The following is an 18,456-nucleotide window of genomic DNA, read 5'->3' as shown; positions in this document are numbered from 1 at the left end:
GACGGCTTCGCTCGCAGTCGCAGCGCCAGGACATTCACCTAAGGACGCAAACCTTATCTGCGGCGAGCGATGGGCATCGCGTGTCCTCTCCGACACCCTTAAAATCCGCCGCTGACTCGCTCTGACATACAGTGTCCCGGCAACTACACTTACTCCAAGTTCCCTACTTCTTACTTCAGTCACTCGGCTTGGCTCCTTGCCAACTCCTTCTTTTTTTTTTTTTTTTTTTTTTCTTTTCCTCCCTTTTTTCTTTTTTTATATTCTGTTTCCTGTAGGGAGGGAGAGTGTAGTAGCTCCCTTAAAAATAAAATGTTTCAGTGCTACAAACTGTGAAGGAGTAAAGCAGAAAAGCACAGCACCTAGGCTTGGGGAACCCCAATTAACTCCAGAGGAAACAGCTGCTTGCTTTACCTACCTCCTGCCGACGCAGAAGCTTTCAAAAAGAAACCAAGCAAGTAAAAGAGTCCAACATATCAAATTGCTTTCAAAAAGGATGAACTTGGGAAGGGATCCATTTCTTAGCAGCAGCCCCTCTCTCTGTGTCTGTAACACCAGAGCTGGTCAGGACTCCTTAAACCCAGAGACACAGTCCTATGAGCTGATCCCAAGGCTCCACCTCACCCACTTTCCAAAGTTGTGAGTAGCAAAAACTCTGCAGAGAAAAGCCTCATAGAGCACAATTGCATAACTCAACCACAGAGCTTCCTCCAGCCAGCCAGAGGATTGCTTGGGCACCGAATTGCTTGCTCATCCCGAGAGCATGACCTTCCCCTGCCCTCTGGGACACCTGCCTGACCACACTGTGGCCACAAGGACCCTCCTCACCAGAACCCCCCAGCACTCTCATGAGCCTTCCAACCTTCCCACCCCATTTTCCTACTTCAACAAACAAAACATTCATTTTTTTCCCCAAGTTGTGGGACTTCTCACAATACAGTGCCCTCCTATATGCCAGTCCCCTGGCATTTTACCTGCCAGCTGCTCTAATCTTCCAGACCAAAACTGGGGCAACTACAACTTTAATCCACTTCTAGCTTCCCTATACCTGTGAATTGGAATTATTTTTAAAGCACCATATTCTTTACATAGTCATGCTCACAGTAATGCCTGCCAGGAACATCTCCATGTATTGTGACAACACAAGAAGCTTTAGCATTTCTATGTGTACTTGTGTCTGAGTTTTCCTACAGGGAAATTCATAAACACTGTTAAAATTAATTTAATACCTACCCACTTGAATGCATTAATCAGCTGATTAATTATAGTAATACAAGAGTCAAGGCTTTGCCAAAGAGTATTTTCTGCAAAATGAAATTTTCTGTAGTCAAAGGATAGGTATGGAGGACTCTCGAAGCTGCAGTAGTAGTGCTCCAGTGCTGGTCATAAAGGTTAAGGAACAGAGTGGCAATGAAGAGGACACTCTTAACACCATAAGCAGTTTCTGAAAGATGAAAAATAGTCTGTGCCCTTTGCTATGACTTCAGGGATATTCCAACTACACCAATTTGAGACAATGCTCACTGAATTGGCTTCCTGGTTGGGACACACATACAAACAGCCAACATGGGACGTGGCACATAGGACTGATTTCCTGAAGATCCAGGTCATTTTCAGATGATTATGACCTTGACAGCATCTAACTGGAGAAGAAATTCCCCTTCCACTAGCCAATTTTCTTTTTTTTTTTTGCCACCCACACCTCATTTCAACAGCAACAGCAACATTTTTTTCCTGCAAGCAAAAGTACAAGGATCTGGACTAATTTTGGTCCTGCATATTTGGAGAATCTCTTGGTTTTGCCTCATTCTGGAGTTTTCCTCCTTCTTATAACTTTCATCGGCTTTTCTTCATGACATTTTAATATGTTAGTTGATTACAAGTCATTCTACACGACTCCTGCTTTCTTTGCTGCTGTCTTTATACTTGGATGTTACCACTTTGGCCTCAGCCACAGTAATTTCTTCTTTCCTAGAGCTAGGTTTGTCTCCTTCCTTTGACACACAACTGGAACCAACCATAAAGTCACCCAGCCTTGGGTCTTGTTTAGACTTTAAAATAGCTAAGGGTTTAAAAGGCTGTTTTGTGATTTTTCTTGGCACTGAAAGTCCATCTCACATACATTGACCATGACTTTTTCCCTCAGCTATGCTTTCCTTGTGGACTCCAGTGAACCTCCTCACGCAGGGAAGCTGAACCCACATGGAAGCACTCATAAGAGCAGGACTTACTCAGGGTTATGAACCCAACTCTGGGTTCTCTTGTTCTTGCCTTACACTTTGTTCCCTGGATAGCACCTTCACAATCTCCACATGATTTGTATCCTCCTCTGCAGATGTCCAAACATGCTGGGAGCACTGCTGCCTGCAGTGGCACTTGTTGAAATTTCACCTCCTGTATAAAGGGTGTACAGATATGCTGTGTGTTTGAGTGTCCCTGATGCCAGCATGGTTTGGGCAGAGACTCAGCTGGACAGATACAACAGGACAGCAGTTACTTGCCATGATCCACAGTGGTGGGAAGTTAAATCTGTAGTTTTTCCACTAAACGAGCTGTCTTCCTGGCCAAGCAGCCTCCTCCATACCATGCCCCTTCACCTTTAAATCCTCCACTTTCCCACTGCCCACTAGTCATAGAGGGCTAACTAGGGTGGGATGGATTTAAATTCATGCCATTAGGACCTTAGCCACAGACTTTATCTGGGAAAGTGACTACATTCCTTCAGCCTCTGCAGCATTTCAACTGTGATCAAGATGCAAAACTGAAGCCACACTAGCACTGTTTTAAAGGGTGCTCTCAGCCCACTCTCCAGATTAGATTTGGTCTTCCTTCAAACAGCAAAGCTGACAGAGCAGAGGACTATCTCAGGAGCACCCAGAACCCAAACATGTCTGGTGACCTAGTAACATTTTGAATGTCTTAATATGCCCTTGAGTAACTGGAGCAAACTAGAGGATAGGAGAGAAACAAAAGAGAAGCACTCCCTGGAGCATCCCACAATGTAGACTTAAATAAAATGCCAGTCCTTGAGAGAATCTCTCCCTATGATATGCCATTTTTAAAATTACTGGTGCTCATCTTGATGCCTTCCCAATGATCCAATATATTTCAAAAGGAGCACTGATGCTCTTTGCTTTCCCTTACTCTCTTACAGCTGCACTCTGCCACTCCTGAACTGCAAGGTTTGAAGCTCGACCTGCTCTGCCACGGCTGGTACCACGCTGCAGATGAGTGATGGTACCACTCTCTGATGAGCCACGCTGGGCTCGTCCCCCAAGCCCAGAGCTGATGCAATCTCCAGGGATCACTTCCACCCACCCAACCTCATCTCCATCCCCCAGAACAGCACAAGGGCATTGCTCAGTTCCCACCCATGTCAGTCACTGTTCCAGAAAAACCTTTCTGCGTGGCTCTGGAGGGCTTCCTCACAAACCCCCAAGGGTTAGCCTTAGATGACTGAATTGCCTCCCACAGCCTACACTTCCCTTGTCCCAACTTTCCCCACTAGTCCTGACCAGTGAGGAGCTCCTCGTGTAGGGGAGGGATAAGAAGCTCACTTCACTGTGGGGACACCTGAAACATCTGTTATTATGAGCACCTGCAGTGGGTCCAAGGGGTCAGATGGCTTTCCAGAGAGACTTTCTATATTCTCTTCTTGCCAAAAGTCAGAGTAAGATGCATGAGAAATACAGGACCGAAAGGAACAAACCAGGACATGATTGTCCACTCCTTGGCTATGAGAGAACTGTTTTAAAAATAGTCTGTAAGGAGAACATCCAAGTTGTAAACTGCTGTAGTCCAGGAAACACCAGCACAATCATAAGGCAAATAACAAAAGACCAAGGACTCCAAAATAAGCTGTATAACACATAAAGTGGCAGTGTTCTTGATCTCTATAGAGGATCCTACTGGTAGAATGCACACCACAACTCTGCAGAGGAAGGGAAAACTAAATCCTATGTGTTGTTGTTATCATGACCTGCCTGTGGGTGGAAAATGAAATAGGAGAGAAGGGTAATGTCAAGAAGTGACCAGTTGTTCTAGAGCTGTCCTTCCCTTTTGGGAGCTGCTCTGCTCAACTCATTTTACCACTCCTCCAAGGAATTCCAAATGAACCCAATTTGAAGGGGTGCTCTGGATTCCTTGCATCCATCTCTCTGGATATAATCTGAGGTGCAGCTCTAGCACTGCAGGTTCATACAGAAGTATTCCCAAACTTCACCAGTTGCTCCAGAAGCTGTGAGCTGTCCCAGTACACACCACATGGAAATGGTCACAAAATATCTCTGTGAGTGTGTGTGGAATAACCTGAGTCACACTGATCAGGACATGGTAGTGTGCCAGTTACCTTCAGCAGGGAAGGATGAGTGTGTGGCTAGAGATGCCTTTTCTCCACCAATGCCCCTTGCCCAGTATTCCAAGCCCTTAACAAACAATGGCCAGCTATGGAAAATAATGAGAAAAAAAAAAAAAAAGCCCAGACTCTTGTCTTTAAAAAGAAAGCAACAACTTGTTATGGCAGCTGTTGATCTCATCTTCCTGGCACCAACCCATGCAGATGTGATATCATCTGATATTTTAAAACAGAAATTGAAATAATGTCTCTTAGGTGTTGCCTTTGCAGCCCTTAGGAGATGGAGCTGAAAACCTTTTGGTCAAAAAAAACAGGGGTTCAGATGCTCAGATTACACTGAAGAGCAGAAGAAAGTGCAGAAGAAAATCAATTCTGCAGGGAACAAAGCCCAAGGCTACCTCATTTCTGAGTCCAGTTCCCACCAGATTTGGGATCTTGTGTTTACAGACTCCCTCCTGGCCAAAAATTTCACTGTTCTGGAAGGGAAGATGGTGTTGCAAGGAGAGAGGTCTGAAATGTTCTCTGTGATCCGGTGAGAAACTGAGTGACTTGATGGACACAGACATTGGAGGGAGCTGGTGGAGATCCTCCTGTCTCAGTATTACATTCCTGCAATTAAAATCCGTGTCTCTGCCTTTGCCCATGACACTGCATGGGCCCGGCTGCACAGGCAAAGCCGGGGGATTAATCACCTGCCCAGCAAACCCCAGAGGTGTCACACTGCCTTTAACACATATTTCCTAATCATCACCAGTGAAAAAGAGGGGAATCCCAGAGGGATGCCTGGGAGGGCTGTTAAAAGGTAATCACACGAATGTGAATAGAAAAAAAAATCGATAGCTGAGGGCACAGCGGCAGCCCAGCCCGCTAGAGCCGCTGAGGACAGTGTCCTTTGTAAGAGGGGTGTTGCACAAGGCCTATGGCTGCTATTGGCAAGGCAGCAGCTGCCACAAACACACTGGCCATGTATGGTGACACTTCAGACTGTCACTTGCCCACTCCTCAGATACTCATCAAAAAACCCAGCTCGAACCACTGAGGAATTAGGATACCCTTCAGTGGGACCCCGTGGTTGAACACACGGAGGAAATCCAACCCATGCCAAGCCTCCACATTTTACAGAGACTTCCCACAATCTTCCACACTTTTCTGCACTAGGTATGCGTGGAAAGGATGGGAAGTCCTTGGATCTCCATGGAGGAGATGGCTTCTGCATTCTGTTCAGCATCTGGGATTTATTTAGGTTCTTCATGATTTCATTACATATTGCTCTAAAGATCAATTATCCATTCCATGAAAGACTTAGTGATGTTCTGAGAGAATTCCTGTAAATAATGTCACATCCATTATGCTCATAAGCATTTTAACCATAATTCCAAATTGAACATAATGTATGCATGCATATCTCTACTGTGTCTTTTCCAGGTTACAATTATATCTATCCTGCCAGGATAAATATGGAGGCAACTTGCTGCCTGCCACAAAATGACTCCTAGTATCAAATTATCTTTTTTTTTTTCCCCTAGCATTATTTAATGAATTACATGTTCAAGGCTTGGCTAGATTAACGTGGTGGAAGGTGCTCTGTCCATGACAGAGGGTTGGAGCCAAGATGATCTTTAAGGTCCCTTCAACCCAAATCATTCTACAATTACATAATTAGGTTTTTATTATGTTATTATAGTTTTTGATGGCTAGATTGTGATAAGCCAGCCCACTTCAGAGAGGTCAGAGGGCCTTGGGGGGTGATCGATTGATATTCACTTCAGGGATGTGCAGCAGGACCAGCATTCCATTGAGCCATGATCCCAAAAGGGGATGTGAGCACACAAGAGTATAATACTGTAGTGCTACAATAATTTGTAGTGCTGATGACTGGGACTGAGTTGGCTTCTTGACCTGTCAGAACTCAAGTTCTGTGAACTTTGAGAAGAACAAGGAAGCCCATGCCTGGTGGTAAAGGAGACGCTCTGGAAAAAAAAATAGCCATCATAAAAAACAAGGCCCAGGGAGCCTAATATATTGACAAGAGAGAACTTGGCTCCCCTCTGGAATGTGAAACTTCAGGTAATTAAGTAAAGATCTAAAATATCTGTGCTAACACAATATGACATAAATAAGTGCAAAATAATTTATTTCCCTGGATATTTCCCCAACAAAACTGCATGACATTTTAATCAACAGTTTGCACTTCAATTGCAGCACCACCTTGGCAGTAAATAAGCCATATATATCCACAGCTGTGCCAGATCCCAGCACTGCCAGCCTTTGCTTTTATTCAGTGCAAGTTTAATTTATGTTATATTGTTCTGGCATCTGTTCTCCAGGTATTTAACAGAAGTGCATGTTCCTTTGCACTTGCTTGGCTGAGAGCAAAGACATGTATTATTCCCATCCCCGTGCACATGGGCAGTCAGTGTTTAGGCAGTGAATTCCTGTAAACGGAGATAGAAGTTGTGCATGTGAATCCCTCTGCAGCCTTATGAAGGAGAGGAACAACCTGATGGGTGCCTGTGGCCTTCAGGATGTGATGGCAGAGTGAAGGAGGACATGCTCCTCACCAGCAGCTCAGGAGAACCCAAAGGAGGCAGCAGCAGCTAAGCCAATGAGAAACGTGCAGTGCACACAGCCACAAGGATGTGGGTGTGTAGTGTAACTCATTTGAGGTTAATCACTGCCATTTCTTGTGCTGGGATATGTTGCAGTATCACAGAAGATCCCTTTAAAAACAAGGAGATACAGGAAAGGAAGAGGTAGGTATTTAAACACTGTAATCCAAGTGTTACCATTTGTCATACCATTCTGATTTTCATGTGCTGCTTAAGGGTTGAATAAATTGTGGGCCCCATAAGGAGGGACAGCATTTTCTGTTTCTGATAGAGTAATCAAGGCTTTGTTGGTGTATCTCCAGAAGGCAATGACACACAGCCTCAAACTGGTAATGTACTATATGAAGATAACACAACAAAAAACCCCACATTATCAAAAGACGCCGGGACTAAAGGGAATGAAGTAAGGTTTCAACAGTACTGTGCAGCACCAAATGCCTAGTCAGGAGAAATAAAGAACGTAGTTTTCTTAATAAGGAAGTAGAAAAACCCACGGCCCTTTATCTTGGTGTGGCACTGAAGCATAAAAGCTCAACCATTTTTGGTGCCTCCTCCCCACAAGGAGATAGATAATCTTTAGATAATCACAGGATATCCCAGCTTAAAATAATAGAAAGAGAGGTGGAAACTGCATGAGGATTAGTGCAGACAATGAGAAACTGCTCTTAAGCAAAATCTCCAGGGCGTGTTTTGTTATTTTAGGTTCTTTTTGCACTGCGTTCCATTATTTCCAAATCTTCATTTTTAACTTTCTTAGCAGCCTCTTAACATGTAAAGGGAACCTACAAAAACACTGGAGAGGAACTTTAGACAAAATCATGCAGTGATATAACAAGTGGGAATGGCTTTAAGTTGAAAGAGAGTAGGTTTATATTAGATATTAGGAAGAATTATTACTGTGAGAGTGTTAAGACACTAGCCCAGGTTGCCCAAAGGAGCTGTGGATGTCCCATCCCTGCAAGTGTTCAAAGCCAGGCTGGATGGGGCTTTGAACAACCTGGTCTGGTGGAAGTTGTGCCTGCCCATGGTAGGGGCCCGGGAAATACATGATTTTACTGTCCCTTTCAGTCTAAACCATTCTTGGATTCTGTGATTATAACCTTGAATCTTGGCAAAAAACCAACATGTTCCTCATTCCAGATGTGTCACATCTCAAAAGCAGAGCTCTGCAATGTTTTGCTGTGGCCCAGCTCCACACTGGGCTGCTGGTATCCCCTGTGCCCAGCTGCCCATGTAGCTGCTTAGGCTGGTTTGACAGCAAATATTCACGGGGCTTGAGTTAAGCAGAAATGTCTTCTAAGGACTGTTAGTATCTGGCCAAGTTCCCTGGGTGAAGCCAAGTACTAGAAAACACATGTAATCCCTAAAGACTTTGTAAAGATGGTGTAATCAGAACGGAATAAATGCTTTGTGTCAGCAAATGAAAGTCATAATTTCTCTCAGAAAAGCATGATTGGATTAGCTCTGGGGACGAGAGTGGTACAGAGATGTAAACAGGTCAGACAGAGGTCTGAGTGTTTCTTTGGATGCCATCTGCTTAACAGGTGGTGTCTGCCCAGGCAAGGACTTGAATTTTTTCCTACAATCACATTGCTGTTTTGGCTGTAGGAGAAAAAAACAGCATTAAACACAAAGGGGATAGTCAAAGTCAGTGTCCCAAGTGAGTTTGCAGAGCATATTTGGAAAGAGTGTATTTACACTAGTCCAGCAAAAAAATGCTGAGAAAAAATGCTATTTGTAAACCAAAATAAAGAAAAGCACATTTGCCTGGCCAGCTGACCTGCAGTACAACTTTGTAGCAAGGGTTGATCAGAAATTAAACTGGTGACAATCCAGAGAATGACAATCTCTGGCAAGCACACAAAGTCAAAAGTAATGTCTGGTGTCCAGGTGTAGCTGGGAAATCTCTCTAGCATGTGGTGAAGTTGTACTTCACACAGCTATACCTTGAGACTCCCAAAAATGCCTGGGGCGTGAGACAATCATGCCAGTGAGGCATGAAATTTAAATAGACCAAAGTGTATATTCCTTCATTAATCAATATCTGATGTAGTGGAAAGTTTTGGGATTAATGGTTTCTTGGAAAGTTGTTTCAGCAGCTGATCTTGCAAGTGTTCTACAATTTTGTTCAGGTTTTTGGTTTTTGTTTCAAGTCTTTTGCTTCTTAATGAAACAAGAAGAGGCCTCCATGGAGGCTGTACATCACACAAAGAGGAAAAAAGGAATGCATTTATTGAGCTGTGAAGGCCAGGCAGCAGAGGCAAAAGAATTCACTTTAGGAGCAAACCAGGACGAAGAGAAACAGCTGTAGAATTAGAAAGAAATTTAAAGACAAACCCAATTGCTTGATGGATATAGTAGTAAGAAAAAGCACTGGAAACCAGTGAATTTAATGTGGGATGCCTGTGTGTTTGCCGGCAGTGGAGCCGGGAGCTTCCTGAAAGGTACCTGAGAAGTCTGACACAGGCATTGAGGCATCAGTTGATCTTGCAGCAGATAGAGCTGAAGAGGATGTTAATTGGACTAGTCATGGTTTGCAGTCCCACAAATAAATAAATACAAATCAGCATTAGATTCAGTTTATGCTCACATAGCAGCTCCTATAAATTCAGCAGCTCAGGAAGAGATGCACTCCGATTTGGGTGGCTTTGCTGTGGGGGAGCAGCCTTTAGGATACATCTATCCCAACCAGTGCAAAGACAGAGCCCTCGGGGGAAAACACTCAGAGGACATGGCTGGAAGGGTGGAGGGGTCTAGAAGGCAAGGGAGAGCAATCCTAATTGGAATGCAAGACATTACTCTCTTGCAAACATGCATAAATTAAGCAAAACTATTGTTCTGACTCCCCTCACACCTGTACCTTTTGTACTCTTGTAAAGCCAAATCTGTACATTTAAGATGGGAAAGTAAACAAAGTCTTGTTTGTCCAAGAAGTGAAATGGCAGGTAGGGAATGCATTGGCAGCATTTCACAGGACAACAAGAGTATAAATCGCACACTGCAGCTGTTACTGAAGGGCAGGGGAAAGTAAGTGGAGATCTAAATATTAAACTTGTGGGTAATCCAGGTTCCCACTGAAAATGCAACTTGCAGTAACTGCACATCCCAGTAAATTCAGACCCACCAGAACAACGGAGCAGGAAGGAAGTAATGGATTCAAGAGTAACACTGAATCACCTATGGAGGCAGGCAGGGAGCTGCACAGGCCCCTGGAGTGAGTCAGGGAAAGGGAAAAGGAGTCTTGTTTATCTATGGATCACAGCCCCGTCTGCAACCCTTTCACTGCTCCTGCTTAGAGTATGGCATTGGGAGCCCTGGCAAAATCAGAACATTCCACCATTAAAGTGTGAAAATCAGCTTTAAATATTTAAATATGCATATAGATTAGGTATAGGTCTACAGACTGTAAAGCAGAACTCACCGCTGACTTTTCCTGCTCCAAGAGTCTCGGGTACTCAGGTAGATTTTCCTCCTTACCTCTACACCACTTTACAGGTGTGCAGGAACAAAGCTCTGCTCCTCCTGCAGCCAGTGCCGAGCACATGAAAACAGCCAGTGCCGAGCACATGAAAACATCCAGTCTAAGGGGCTGGACTGATACCCAGACTAAACACTGCCAATCTGACTGTGTGCAAGGTGAGTCCAGAGTCTCCCTCTAGCACAGACTGGTCATAACCAGGGATCTGTCTTTGATAGAGACAAGCTATTCCCAGTGAAACTGTCAGCATTGTTTCCTGGCTGATCTGAAGAGAGCTATACTGTTACCAAAACAGCATGATTTACTGTGATACCAGCAAATTAGCCTACCTTCCAGTGATCTTTGTTTTACTTAAGACTGCAACAGTGACTTTCAGTAATGCAGAACTTCGTGTAAGTCATGAATAAACCAACACCTAGAACCAGAGCTAAGGTGCAGTAAATCACACATTTGACTAAATAGACATCCACAGGGAGCTTTTATCACTAAGAAAAATAAGCCATCCACCGAAAAGGAAGTAAACAGTTACTTCAATACTATGAATTGCAGTGTTACCTTCCTCTGATGCTTTGCAACCAAGTTAATGCTGAGAAATAAAGAGAGTGCCTCTGATCACCAGTAGTATGGCCTTAACCTTTGCTTTCAATACTGTTTTTGAAGTAATTTAATATTTGCAGAGTTAGGTATCACTGCAAATTTGCTTTACCTAAAACAAAGAGGTTCCTTCCCTCATGGCCTCATTTAGCAAAATCTCCTTCTGGCTTTCATGGGACTTCTTTTGCAGGTGCCAGGATACCTAAATAATCATGGGCAGAGAGAGAAGAGCAGTGCTTTGTGGTGAAAGTCCTTTTTCAATACATGTTAAAGTGTCTTACTCCTGGGATGAGAGTCAAAATAGTGCCAGATGTGAGGAAACATTGGAGGACTTAGTAAATCAGATGAGCAAGGATTTGGGGGGAAGGGGTGGTGCAGAAGATACTTTGGATGTGTTACCTCTAGCAAAAGCTTTGCAAAGTCTTCGGGCATCCACGAGTTGACTTTGCAGTGTGTCACATACTGGCTTAATGAAACAAAAATAACTACGCTAAGAAAAGACTGTCCAGGAGAAATCACTATCCTCTGATTTCTATATAAGGGTCTTAAACAAGTGGTGCAAATGCATACCCGGTCTCATACCCTCCAGTTTTAAATGCAGTGACACCATTTATCACTTAGCACACACAGGCCAGAAAACAACTTGCTAATTGGCCCATCCAGCAGTTTGAGAGAGAGCACATGCCCTCCAGAGACAATCAGCTCCAATGCAAACCTCTTTATGATGGAGGCCTGTGTTTTGTGTCTTTATTGTTAAATTAAAATGCAATTGGCAATAATGATGATAGGGACAACTCAGAGCACCTTTCACAGAGAAGGAGAGGCCCAGCTCTCTCTTCTTTCTTCCCAGAAATTTACGAAGAGCGAGAAGCAGGGCCTGGATCCAAGGCCAATAAATGAACATGTGCTTTCCCACCGACTTTGGAGAGCTTTACCAAAGCCACACTGCAGTGGTCCCAGCTTGCTTTAGCTTTGAGTGCTGCTGACACACCGGGGCTGGCACTGCGAACAGAAAACTTTGAAACCAGGCTCATTATCGAGAAGTAACATTCACAGATGGAGTAATAATGCAGTATGCAAAAGAAAAAGAAAAAAAAAAAAACAAACAAACACAAAAGCTAAAGTCTGGGCTTCTGTACAAGTTTTTACATTTTTCTCTTAGGAGAAGAAATAAAGAAATTGTCCTACCTGGCTGGTCTGTATCTTGTGTTCAACCTGGAGCCGTTTGTCACGCCGAACAGAAGGGATTGTTTCCAGCACCATGCAAAGAGCCGCAGCTTGTTTTGCGCTCCCTGGACACAGCTGGGAGGCGAGGCTGGCGAGGGAACACCGCGCTTCCCGGGATGCGGGGCAGGCTGAGCGCGATCCGGGAGTGTCGGGATGCCAGGGTGCGCCCCGTGCCCTCGGTAAGGGCTGCGGGGGAAAGGCAAAGTTCCCGGGGCCGTGGGTGGAACGTGGCACCGCGCAGCGCTGAGTAAATAAAAACTGATCGTTGGACTCGGGTGTGACACCAGGTGTTGCAGGGGGTTGTACACCGCAGGCAGGGCTCCGGGTTCCGTCTGGGGGAAATGCAGCCTGTGGTGCACCCTGCTTGCCAGCCCAGGCGGATCCTGAGCTCGGCTTTTGGCAGATTTGTCTTCTCGGACAGCACTCGGAGGATTTCAGTCACAAAATCTGTTCTTTCTTACAGGTCAGACATTTCACTGCCTCCCATAAGGACCTATAAAATGCACCCAGCTTCTGTGGGATGGTTGCTTGTTTGAGGAGTTTAGGGGGCCGAGTGCTGCAGGATCCTGATTCGTGTTTCTGGATTCCGTGGTTATGAGGAAAAACCATGTAGGTTCGGCTTTTGACACACTTTTTTTGTTTCAATGCCCACTTGAGACTAAATAAAACATTTACAAAGATAAATCTGAGATAGAGAAGAGACGGAACTAATCTAAAAAAGCCACCTAAGTACAACGGTGATAGGGTGCAATATGAAAACTTGCAATAAAATTAAATTGTCTAAGTAACGACGTCTATCTGCAACACCAGTATTGCATGCTTTCCTACATTTTGATAATGCAGACTTCCAGTGCTAATTCACAAGCTTTGATTTGCTCCTTTAAAGTCTTTTTGCAACCTTCTTCTAGGTTTAATGACACCTTCTGCCTGAAAAATTCCAAATTAGTGCCAGGTTTAAATAGATAACGATTTTTTTCAAAGAAATTTTTTTTTTTTAAAACATTCTTTCCAATATGCTAAATCATTGAATCAGAAGCCTTTCTAAAAGGTAATTCACACCTTCTTAACCACCTTATCTGTTTGGGGCGTTTTTTGTTCTGTCTGTTCTTGGTTAATGAAAAGAGATTCATCAGTACCACTGTTTCCTGCAGCCTTTTTCAAACTAAATGTGTTCTTTCGCTTTCAGAGCAGCAGACGGGATTGCAAACATAGCAGTGAAAGCTTACAATTTTCTTCAAAGATCTCCTAGTAGATAATGGGCCATGGTTATGACTAATAGGGTCATGTGGACACGACCCAAAGAAGGAAGGATAACAGCCCAAGCAACACTGAAGTGAGACTCAAATCCCCTCTCACATCTGTGAGAGATCCTGGATGAGTCAATAAATGCTGCTGTGCTTCTCTTTCCTTATTCATAAAAGGGAATAATAATTCTTCACTTCATCAAGAGACCAAACAGGAGACATTGCCAACTACAAGGTATTTAGAGACACACCAATGATGCCTCAGAACATGGGAACTTCTAAGTCTCTTTCATGTAACAAAGGCAAAGGCTGACCCAAAGTCCTGTTAAACAGACTTTTTTTTTCCTCCCCCAAAATGGCAATAATCACATTTCTTTTGGGCACAAATGAATAAGCTTTTTTTCTGTTGAGTTTCCAGTTATTGTATTGGGTCATGATACTATTATTGAAACAGGAGGTCTTCTTAAGGGAAAAAGGTGCCACAGAGTGAACTGGAAATATGACAGCCTCTCCTGTTAGCATTTTGCCTCCAAGCACTGCAGCTGTGAGTCAGCGAGCTGATAGGAAGACTTTTATGTAGCTTTCAGAATTAGTCTTGGAGGATACACAAAATTACAATTCTTTCCTGTCCGTGCTGTGTTGGTCACTAAAGTAAAAATAACTACAAATTAACAATGGTTAACAATTTGGACCCGAGAATACGGCTTTAGATTGATGTTTTTGTAGCATGAGAACTCCCTTCGTCTGGAGTTAAAAAGCTACTATTTAAGAGTGATGCAATTTTTAAGGCAAAAAGAAAGACATGCTGCTGCCTGACAAAAAGCTGTGTTGCAAGAGCTGCTTACACGATCTACTCTTCTCTTAAGACCTTCAGCACTTTTCCAGAAGATCTCTTCCAGAGCAGTTCTTTCAAAAGTTCTTGTCCCCTTTGCAAAACACAACGTTTTTTGGGAGCATTTCTGCTTTCTCCCATCTTGTGGTCTGTGGGTCTCACCAATAACCCTTTTTTCTCATGCTCTGTGAGTTCAGTGCCTGTTTCAGAGCTACTGAGGGAGTTTCTTCACCCTTGGTTTCTACCTTAGAAATATCCTGCCAGGCTGTGGCTTCCTGCTGGGCTGTCATGTGCTGAGAAAGAGGCACAGCAATGGACAAATCTCTCGTGGCTTATTGCGGGTGCCAACAATAAGCACACCAGACATTCAGGGATAAGAAAGCTTGGAATGACACTGTGACAGGGAGCTGTATCTTAGTTAGCCAGCTTTGTAACTCTTTAAAGATTTTGTAGTGTACTATGTTTAATTAGTTAAGGAATGTTTCACTGTGCTTTTAGCTGGTTTTCATTTAGATCTGCATTGGCTGAGTGTCAGTAAAAAACCTTGAGAAATTACCTCACTGCACCTGCAAAAAGGAACTACATGGATCCATACCCCTTAGAGAATTTAATCGATAGCTGAAGGACAAAATTCAATAGAGAATTGTTTAATGGTTATCATATAACTACAGATTAATTAGATGTCACAGAACAAGAAAGATAACTAGAGAAAGTTAAGGCATCAAAGGTCTATACACCCCAGAAAACTTGATTAATACATTGCAGGTGCAGTAAGGGACCCACTTCATAGGCTTGTACACCTCAGAAAACCTTATCAATGGTAATGGTCTAACCAGGACAGTGAATTTAATACAGCACTGTTTAGCTGGATAAAACTTGGGTTATTCATTAAACAAAGATAGATGAGATACCCTGGTAGTAATTAAAATAAATGAAACACCTATGCCATGATGCAATAAATTGGGCAGACTTTCGGGAGTGTTTATTAAAAAAATCTTAGGTGTTTTAGTGTATATAAATGTGTGAAAATTGTTGTTTCTTTAAACATGTCTATGGTGAATAAATTCCCAATATGCTCCCAATTTTGACTCAAAATTGTTATTAGGAATGTTTGTCTAAAAGCTTTTTGCTGTTAGATTTAAACTTTTTGTTTCAACTGACAGATGAAGTGGCAGATATTTGGGTTTGGGACTTCTACATATCCAAAAGAAAGGATAAAGACTAATGAAAGAACAGGCCCTGAAACACAGATGCATTCATCAACCACACAATTTCATTCAACATTTTGGGCAAGGACTATCCCTACTTCCTTCACTGGGTCTTGCCATGAACGCCACAAAGACCATAAAGGTCATCAGATATACAAAACTGAGTCTCAAGAACATGTATTGGTTGGGTGTGAGGAGACTTTGATTTAGGGACACCAAACCTCAGACTGGTTTGGCACAGAACTTCCTGCAAACAAAGACAGGTTCCTACAAACCACCAGGGCAGTTTCATGGGGCATCCACTTTAACACAAAACCCACTGCCAGAAGCCCCCATGTACAGACTGGAAGCTGATTTGGAAAAAGAAAAAAGAAAAAAAAAATTTAAAATTGCATTTTTGTTGGATCATTTCCCTTACCATATTCCACTTAAACACCAGGAAATGATCTCACAGGAATTAAGGGGAGTTGCCCTGGGAAGGTGACACAGTTGGCAGCCCAGCTGAGGTGCCTTTACAGCAGCGCACACAGCCTGGACAACCACAAGGAAGAGGTGGAAGCCAGTGTGGTGTTAGAACACTGTGACCTTGCTGCCATGACTGAAACTTGGTGGGATAAATCCCGTGTGCAGCGGTGGATACGGGCTCTTCAGAAAGGACAGGGCAGGAAAGAGAGGCAGGGGGTGCCCTCTGCATCAAGAGGTGGATTGAGTATGAAGAGCTGTCTTTGAAGAACAGCCATGAGCAAGCTGAAAGCCTGTGGGTAAGGATCAGGGACTGAGGAAACAAAGGGAACCTTTTGGCTGGTGTTTACTACACTCCCTGATCAAGAGGTGCCTGTTGCTGAAGCCTTCTTGCTCCTGCTATGGGAGGCATCACACTTGTAGGCTTTAGTTGTGCTGGGGGACTTCAACCTCCCAATATCTGCTGGGAAAGGAGCACAGGGAGCTGTAAGCAATCCAGGAAACTTGTGGAATGAAAGATAGCTTCTTGAGCCAGACAGCCCTACCAGAGGGGATGTGGTACTGGATATGCTGGTCTCCAACTCAAAAAAGGTAACTGGGGACATCAAGACTGGTGGCAGCCTGAGCCACAGTGACCATGCATTTATGGAGTTTTAGTCCTGGGGGATGTGGTCAGGTAAGGAGGTAAAGGTCAGGAACTGAACTGAACTTTAGGAAAGCAGAGTTCCAGCTTTTCAGGGAGACCCCCTGGGACACTGCCCACAGGGACAAGAGATTGGAACAGACCTGTCAGAAGTTTGAGAACATCTCCCATAAAGCACAAGAGTTAGCAATCACTAGGAGCATGAAGTCAGGCAAGGAAGGCAAGAGACCAGCATGGCTGAGTAGAGAATTGCTGGTCAAACTAGAGGGAAAGCAAATGCACAGCCAGTAGAAACAAGGGCAGTGAGCTGGGAAGAGTATGGAGATGAAGTATGGTGTTGCAGCGATCAGGTAAGGAATGCCAAAGCAAAGCTGGAGCTGAATGTGGCAAGGCACACAGAGAAAAGCAGGAAGGGCTTCTATGGGTGTGTTGACCAAAAAAGGAAAGTCAAAGAAGGTACAACCCCCCTCTATGTCCCTTGTTCCCCTTTGGCCTAGACAAGGTTGAGGGTTGGATCCATGGGAACATCATAAGGTTTAATAAAACCAAGTTCAAGGTCCTGCACCAGGGTCAGGGCAGCCCCTGGTGCCAGCACAGGCTGGGCATGAACAGCCCCAGAGCAGCCCTGCCCAGAAGGCCTTGGGGGTGCTGCGGGTGAGAGGCTGCACATGGCCCAGCCATGGCACTCACAGCCCAGAGAGCCAAACGTGTCCTGGGCTGCACCCAGAGCCCCGTGGGCAGCAGGGCAGGGAGGGGATTCTGCCCCTCTGCTCTGCTCTGCTGAGACCCACCTGGAGCACTGCATCCAGCCCTGGGCTCCCAGCACAGGAGGGACAGGGACCTGCTGGAGCCAGCCCAGAGGAGGCCACCAAGGTGATCAGAGGGATGGAGCAGCTCTGCTGTGGAGACAGGCTGAGAGAATGGGAGTTGTTCAGCCTGGAAAAGAGGGGACTTCAGGGTGACCTAACTGTGGCCTTCCAGAACCTGAAGGGAGCCAACAAAAAAGATGAAGAGCCTTTTTACAAGGGCATATATTAACAAGGGGGAATGGCTTCAAACTGAAAAAGAGTAGGGTTATATTAGACATTCGGAAGAAATTCTTTACCCTGAGGGTGGTGAGGCACTGGCACAGCTGCCCAGAGAAGCTGTGGGTGCCCCATCCCTGAAAGTGTTCAAGGCCAGGCTGGATGGGGCTCTGAGCAACCTGGTCTAGTGAAAGGTGTTCCTGCCCATGGTGGCTGAATTGGAACAGGATGATCTTTAAGAGCCCTTGAACCCAAACCATTCTATAAATCTGTGATCTGATTCATTGGCATTAAAGCTATGTCTGCACAGTGTAGTGACAACTGGTGAGCTCTGGCTATGTCCTTGAAGTTATTGTCAGACAAATCAGACATAAAGGCTTTCAAAATTTTTTTTTTTTTTTAAATACATCTTTTCAGCCACTGAGTTCAAAACAGGGTCTCACAAAGGCTTGCACTGTCACAATCCACATAAGATGAACCGTGGTGCTTGGGTTCGGCAGATATTAACTCCTTAAACCAGCTTATGACTGAAACCAGTATGTCATGGGAGGGTGCCTTCACACATGTCAGAAATAACAGCAATAGAAATCTCCCAGTGGTGCCTACAACATGGGCCAGAGAGTGGATGCTACTGAAATGAGGGAAGAACAAAATGTCTGCTGTTGAATATTCAGCCTGACCATTTACTGAGAACCCTATTCTATGAAGAATATTTGCAATAAGGCAGCATTAACTTGCCTTCAAAGACATGACTTAAATCTCTGGAGGGAACTCCCATGTATA

At 44.2% G+C, this 18,456-nt stretch overlaps 1 protein-coding gene across 1 annotated transcript in view; it reads right to left on the bottom strand.

The window, feature by feature from the left end:
- LOC136568967 (phospholipid-transporting ATPase FetA-like) overlaps positions 1–12,066 on the bottom strand; it is an 83,006-nt gene extending 70,940 nt beyond the window's left edge. The window contains exon 1 of the mRNA XM_066569213.1: positions 11,949–12,066. Coding sequence (XP_066425310.1) covers positions 11,949–12,066 — 118 coding nt within the window. The remainder of the gene's footprint in view (positions 1–11,948) is intronic.
- Positions 12,067–18,456: the final 6,390 nt, after the last annotated feature.

The sequence above is a fragment of the Molothrus aeneus genome, chromosome Z (genome assembly GCF_037042795.1).
Source record: "Molothrus aeneus isolate 106 chromosome Z, BPBGC_Maene_1.0, whole genome shotgun sequence".
In the NCBI taxonomy this organism is placed as follows: domain Eukaryota; kingdom Metazoa; phylum Chordata; class Aves; order Passeriformes; family Icteridae; genus Molothrus; species Molothrus aeneus.
The sequence above is the reverse complement of the archived record's forward strand: the minus strand, read 5'-3'. Positions and strand labels throughout refer to the sequence as shown.